This window comes from Colias croceus, chromosome 30 (genome assembly GCF_905220415.1).
Source record: "Colias croceus chromosome 30, ilColCroc2.1".
In the NCBI taxonomy this organism is placed as follows: Eukaryota; Metazoa; Arthropoda; class Insecta; order Lepidoptera; family Pieridae; genus Colias; species Colias croceus.
Window position 1 is genome coordinate 2,882,022 of NC_059566.1, and position 7,318 is coordinate 2,889,339.

Genomic DNA, 7,318 nt, shown 5'->3' on the forward strand with positions numbered 1-7,318 from the left:
AGAGCTTATAGTCTAGACTTCTAAGAGCCAAGGGATAGAAAAGCTAAACATAGACCTCTATGCTTGGGCCAATCCCAAAATATGGAACTTGGAAGTTGCAACTTGCACGTGATAATTTTTATCTGTGATTGTTCTGTCATCTGTGTCATGTTCGATCGACGATCATCGATTCAATGACTTGTGATTCCTTACCTTATTCATTGATTAATATAATGCACAGTATTTAATGTTTACTTGCTCTGTGTTTAATGTCATTTGAGATTTTGAGGTCCTTGTTTGTCCAGTGGTCCAGATTCAATATTCATATTAGGTACCTACTAACAAATAACTATTTTGGTGACGTAGAAACAGTAGGCAAATAAAAACTTAGTCTAAATTGTGAGGATAACATTTTCAAAAGTCCCAGATCTTCTGTATTTAAAACCAGTAAGTACCTACATTTTGAAATATTTTTCTCATTTGTAATTTATTGACTGTGATTTTACGTCAGCTTTTTTAAAAATACCGACTCAGAATACACTTTTACTAGGCCACATCTCAGCTTTCCGCGAGATAGTGGTCAAGCGCTTTCCTATCAAACAATCAAAAAAAAAAAACGTGAATAAGGTAGTAAGACTTGTGATCAAACTTTACACTGAGATTTTTTTTAACTTTGTAAGTAAATTACCTTGAATCAATGTAAAAATTAACAGATCAAGTCGTGGTAGATTGAACTAGCATTCCGGCCGCGGCTTCGCCCGCGTTGTCAAAGTAAACTCCGCATAGTACCTACCCCATCCCGTGGGATTTGATAAAACCCCATCCTGTTTCTTTTCTCAAATCTCAAACTATATTTGTATCAAATTTCATCCAAAGAAGTGAGTAAGGCTTGAAGAAGAGACAGACGTACAAAGTAACTTTTCAATTTATAATATTAGGTAACAAGAATATTTTTAAAGTATTTTGTGCATGTCATGAGATAGTTTATGCACTACAGACAAAGTTTTTCAAGAATAGTGGCACAATTAACAATTACAACTGGCTTCAAGTGTCTTTCTTAAAAATATCAGCATTAATGAAAAGATTCATTTTATAAAAACGACTACTTACATTATATCTGATATGAACAATATATCAGATCTATAAAATGAAATATTATACAGTTGTAAAAGATAAGTTATTTAGAATAGGTATTGATAATGAAAGTGTAGTTGTTTCCAATCACCCCTGTTCACAATTACCCACATTGACCCTATAGTTATAAATAATGAATAATATGAAGAGAACTTACTATACTAGCACATTTTGAATTTTGCCTTTTTGTTGCAAACTCAAACATTTATTTATTCAATTAGACTTCTTCTAGAACGACTTTTGAATTGTCATTACATATTTTAACATTTGCCATTGATTCAGAAAGCAGTATCGATGGAGAAGAACCGACTAACGAATATAATTTTACATTACATGTAATTTATATCTAACTACATTATGCTAAAGAACTGACTTAGTGTTTATGAATAATATATTAATAAATATTGTTTTCTTTTAGTAATGGCAGAACCGAACCCCCACCAAATGACAACCTGCCCCTACAACAAGTCACACCAAGTGGAACACTACAGGATGCACGTACACCTACAGAAGTGTAGGAAACAGCATCCAAATTGTAAGAAACTGAATTGTCCGTTCGATTCGACGCACGTGGTTAATGATGTGGAACTTGATGTAAGTATGGTTAATCTGCCCTATTGTCCCTTTTTGTGTTACAATTAGCAACACATTTTTATTAAGTACTAGAGGTCCGCCCCGGCTTCGCCCGTGGTACATATTTCGCAATAAAAGGTAGCCTATGTCCTTTCTCGGGTATCAAAATATCTCCATGCCAAATTTCATGCAAATTGGTTCGGTAGTTTAGGCGTGATTGAGTAACAGACAGACTGACAGAGTTACTTTCACATTTATAATATTAGTATGGATTAGTGGTCCTCCCCGTCTTCGCCCGTGGTATATATTTACGTTTTCTCAACATTTACCTCTGATTCGGAAAGCAGTATCTATGGAGAAGAACCGGCAAGAAACTCCATAGTTGCTCTTTTTAATAATGTCAGTATTACAATTTCATTTTACATAATATGTAACTTATATCTCATAAATCTTAAAATAAATTATACTATGTACTTATGTAGTGATACTGATGTTAAAATGTCTTTTCAGTACCATGTCAGTGTGTGTCCGAAGCGAGAGATGCTAGACACACAAATATATGTTATGGACGATGAATATAAGCCTGTTGTCGAATTGAAAACTCAACCTATAGCACCTTGTGAGGAGACTTGGGAATGTGTGAGTATAGTTTTATTATAAACTAGCTGTGCCCTGCGGTTTCACCCGTATTTCTCCGCTCCTGTTGGGCTTAGGGTGATGATATATAGCCTATAACCTTCCATGATAAATGGGCTATCTAACACCGAAATAATTTTTCAAATCGGACCAGTAGTTCCTGAGATTAGCGCGTTCAAACAAACAAACTCTTCAGCTTTATATTATCCAGTAAAGATTTACAAACAAAATTATTAAATTATTACAAATATACTTATAACAAATAGCTCTAACTAATGTATATAATTCATGTATGTAAAAATAAATAAATAATTAAAATTTCAGGACGCAACAACAACGTACAAGCCAGATTTAGCGGCGAAAGCTCCGCACATCATAATGAAAGTCAAAGGTGCGACTCCTTCGGAGAGACGAATGGCCAGGAAGGTAGCGATACAGACATACAAACCACCTACTAATTAAGAGATTTATATTTTAAGGATAAGATTCTGTAAGGAACTATTTTTTTTTTCATTATAATTCTAATTTTTAGTACCAACAAAAAAAAATAAAAATAATGTAATTGTGTTATGTATAACATGAAAAAAAAAGTATAATTGCTGTTTCAAAAAATAATAATTTGTAAGGTAGACTTAACTGTAATTAGTAATCTCTACCAGACAATCTTTGTTTATTTAGTACTAACAAAAAAATAATATAAAAAGAACAAATATAAATGTGCTATTTTTAACATAAAAAAACAAGGAGAAAGGTATTTGTAAGATAGACTTGACGGAAATGAGTAATCTCTAACAGACAACCTTTGGGTTGAATTGTTTTAATGTGTAGCACAGTTTTTGGTATGTATGTAGTTAAATGTGACAAACAAAAAAAAAAATACATTTTTTTCTAATTTTATGTTAAGTGGCAACCCTGGGCTATGTTTATCTGTATAAGTGTGTAAAATGACAATATCAATTATTATAATTGTTTGTTTCATTTTAAACACATTGAAGAGAAAAGTATTTTTCAAAAAAATATATAATATTTTTTTATAAAAATGTTGGTAGAGTTAGCAAATTTTCTAATATACTTAATATTATAAAGCTGAAGAGTTTGTTTGTTTGAACGTGTTAATCTCAGGAACTACTGGGCCGATTTAAAAAATTCTTTTGGTGCTAGATAGCCCATTTATCGAAGAAGGATATAGGCTATATATTATAATCACGCTAAGACCAACAAGAGCGGAGCAATGCGGGTAAAACTGCGGGGCATAGCTATTTTTAAATAAAGCCATTTCTGAGGCTAGTTTAATTTTTTATGTACATGATAAATATGTGACATAAAAATTGAACTATTTTAACTACTTTTCAGCTTTATATCACTAAGGCCTTGGGGCTAACTAAGGGTTGCTTTTTTTTAGTGTTGTTGTGACAATCCTAGGTATTGTGTAATGTACATAGTAAGTACATAAGTATGTACTACATAGTTTCATAAAGAATAGACTATCTATTTTCGTGCGTGTAGTAGAACGCCGATTATTCGATAATCCGAATCTACCCCGGTCGCAATTAATTCGGATAAACGGCGTTCTACTGTATTTTTTTCCTGTTGAAATATTGTGTAAAATGGCCAACTAATAAAAATAAATAATATAAAAAAATTCATTACTTTGAATAGAATTTTTTCGATTAAAAACTGTTCATTAAATTGCATTTCTGTGGAATAAAAACTTATTATTTGGGCATTTTTTTATCAGTTACCACTTACCAATGTTGAATATAGTTAAACTATATTATGTCTATACTCTATACAGGGTGTCCCACTATTGGTATACTAAGCGCGAAGGGACTTGTAGTTTTGCATACACTGATCACGTAAAAAATACTTAAACAACAAAATTGAAACAATAAAATTTTTCCTGAAAATCCATGTTTTCTTCTCTAGGTTCGCGCAGCCAGCATATACCGCTTCACTAAAGTGAGCATTTTGTCTATGAAAACATAATCTTAAACGATAGGTCACGTGCTTTTAGCAAAGCTGGGCGGATTGTTTGTTAGGGGTGTACAGTGTACACATATAGATTTAAGAATTCGTCTATTTGAAAGAAAAACTGCGTCTGGAATTTTATAAGTATTTTTTATGTACTCAGCGTATGCAAAACTTTAACCTCCTTTGTGCTTAGTATACCAACAGTGGGACACCCTGTATATTATGAAGTATATATAGCACTCTGTAGTCTAAAAACTCAGCCTTTTAATAGAGACAGATTCTATTAAAATGCCTAAAGGATAAAAAATGGTACTAAATTTTTACTCTAACTGCCAAAATGTATGTCTATTCCACCATAACTATTAAATGGCTCAACACATTTTGCTGAATGTGGTTAGAATTGTCTTAGTGTTAATTATGAATAATTTTTTGTTTTATCGTAAATTTTTGTTAAGAAAAAACGTTTGAGTTTACTGCCACATGTATATTTTCTGTGCTGCTTTTGTAAAAACAAAAAATAAAGTGTAAATAAAACATTTGATAAATGTCTTTTATTTAAAAATGCATATAAAATAAGATTAAATAAAATTTAATCTATAAAATTGGCAAAAATACATTTGAATGATTTTTGATATTTAATATTTATTTATAACTAGATTCCCGCCCGCGGCTTCGCCCGCGTTTTCAAAGGAAAACCCGCATAGTTCCCGTTCCCGTGGGATTTCCGGGATAAAACTTATCCTATGTGTTAATCAAAGTTACCCTGTATATGTGTGCTAAATTTCATTGTAATCGGTTCAGTAGTATTTGAGTGAAGGAGTAACAAACACACATCCTCACAAACCGCATTTATAATATTAGTAGGATGTATTTTACTTAATTATAGACTTCTACCCTCATTCATAACAAAATTTACAAACCCTACTAGAGAAGCAATAGTATAAAATTTAAAATATATCATCTGTATTATCCTATATTTAAATTATCATAATTATACTAACTACACTGCACATCTTTAATGTAATCTTCATCCATATTTACAAATTTTTCCTTCATGTCCTCGGGTACATCCACTTTAGATAAATCATCTGCCCCTACTTCCTCCTCCTTTTGTATTAAAATATCTACCACATTTTCGCAAGCGAGCAAAACTTTCGGATCCTTTTCCCATTTGTGATATTCTCGTAATATGTAATACACGCCATTATTTCGTAGTACCTCCCTTCCATGCTTCGTCGCAGACAACTTGTTAAGCGTCTCCAAAACCATTTTGCGAATATCAATGTCGATGTCACGTTCTTTTTCCTTTGGTAAGTATTGTAGTGCTATCGGTAGTGCGTCCATCTCGTCATCTGGGTAGTCTTCATTGCCGATTATAGGCGTCAGTAAGTACGTTAGTAGATCTAAATCGCTTGATAGTAGAAAGTTGTGGTATGATGTGTCGAATGATATATTTCGTAAAACACCGATAGCGCCGCCACGTCGTATGTTTGATTGTTTGTAATTACAAAATGGGAGGAGCTTTATTAAAGGAATGTGCGGGTTTTCTTCCGTCAACCATTTGCGTATACGTGGACTACAGCTTAGATTACTAAACATCGGTCCTAGGTAGTTCAAATTGGATCCGACTTTGTTGTAATCTATGTTAGCGAATATGTTAAGAATATCGTTTAGATGCGGCAGAAAAGTCTCTGTACATACGTCCAATGCTTCTTCCACCCGTGTGATGTTTGATAAGATCATACATACTGCATCTGCGTTCTTTTTTTGGGGGTCAATGACATAACCTATAAATAATTCAACTATATTTTTTTTCGTGTCTGGCTTGTATTTAAGCAGCTCCAATGCACCTTCCGCGTTCGCAGTCACGTTAACTAGTAATAGAAGAGCATTTTTGCTTATTTCTTCTATTCTATCGTTCGTTAAATCGATAATGTTTTTGATAATTTGCTCCTTTCCGAGTAAAACCTTGATTCCTTCGTCGGTTCCCGATACTCCTAATAAGTGATCTAAAGAAATATGTTTCAGGTCGATTCTTGATTCCGGTTTAAGAAATTCGGTTAGTTCATCCAGTGGATCTTTAGCCATTATTGTGATTTAAATAAAAACATGTGCAATTATTATAAAACAGAAATGCAATGTTTACAATTTTGTATGACGATTGAGTATTGACAGATGACGACGGACGACAGCAAGGTTCATATCTGTCAATGTCATTTGTCATAATTGTTTAATGTCTATGGTAATCTAATGCTCTTCATGAATTGACTGCTTATTGGATGGAGCGTGGGTGAAGCCATGAAGATGAATTGACTGAATTGATAGAAATAATTTAGTTTACAGTTTTCGAATCATGAAAAAAAAAATGTTAATTTATTATCAGTCCACCCATGCTTTGTCCGCGGTTCATGTTCTTAGCCTTGGGTAAGTGATTGGGATTTTTTTTTAATCGAGTGAGTAGTTTTTGAGTTCAAACAAACATAATCTTTATTTATATCATTAGTAACTTTTAATATATCTGTCTTTTGAAGGTTAAAAAATAAACACACAAAAAGCGTGCAGTAATATAATATTTTATTGAAAACACAAACTAACACGACACTTATCTAAGTACAATCAATATTATTCTATCGCTAAAAAAGCAATCACAAATTTTAGTTCAATAAGTAATTGATAAACTTTAAAATCTCTTATGGCTATATTATCTAATATTAATAAAATATTTATTTAGTAACAGTTTTACATTTAATTTGACTAATAGACTGTAAATTTTTAAACATTGTGATTATAAAGTGACCATATAAACGAGGTGCAAGATAATAAAATTATGTGAGCATTTTGTATTTACAAAATCTTAAAAAAATATCAATTAAGCCGGTTACTCACGTACCTGCCCCAGGGGCAATATTGGTACAATCTCGGTTTGTTCGGCGGTCGGAGCAATTTCAGCTGTTCTCTAAATTGCCCCTGCTTGACTATGCACATCACAGTTAAGGAGCCAAATAATGGTGCAATTTCAATATTG

At 32.5% G+C, this 7,318-nt stretch overlaps 2 protein-coding genes across 2 annotated transcripts; one reads left to right on the forward strand and one right to left on the reverse strand.

The window, feature by feature from the left end:
* Positions 1-197: 197 nt before the first annotated feature.
* LOC123704679 (gametocyte-specific factor 1-like) lies at positions 198-3,488 on the forward strand. Its single transcript, XM_045653095.1, has 4 exons — positions 198-426; positions 1,532-1,707; positions 2,197-2,325; positions 2,647-3,488. The coding sequence occupies exons 2-4, from the start codon at positions 1,534-1,536 to the stop codon at positions 2,782-2,784; spliced, it is 441 nt and encodes a 146-aa protein (XP_045509051.1). The 5' UTR covers positions 198-426; positions 1,532-1,533; the 3' UTR covers positions 2,785-3,488.
* Positions 3,489-5,192: 1,704 nt separating this feature from the next.
* LOC123704603 (protein HGH1 homolog) lies at positions 5,193-6,467 on the reverse strand. The gene has a single exon (XM_045652999.1). The coding sequence runs from the start codon at positions 6,379-6,381 to the stop codon at positions 5,290-5,292; it is 1,092 nt and encodes a 363-aa protein (XP_045508955.1). The 5' UTR covers positions 6,382-6,467; the 3' UTR covers positions 5,193-5,289.
* Between the last annotated feature and the right edge of the window lie 851 nt (positions 6,468-7,318).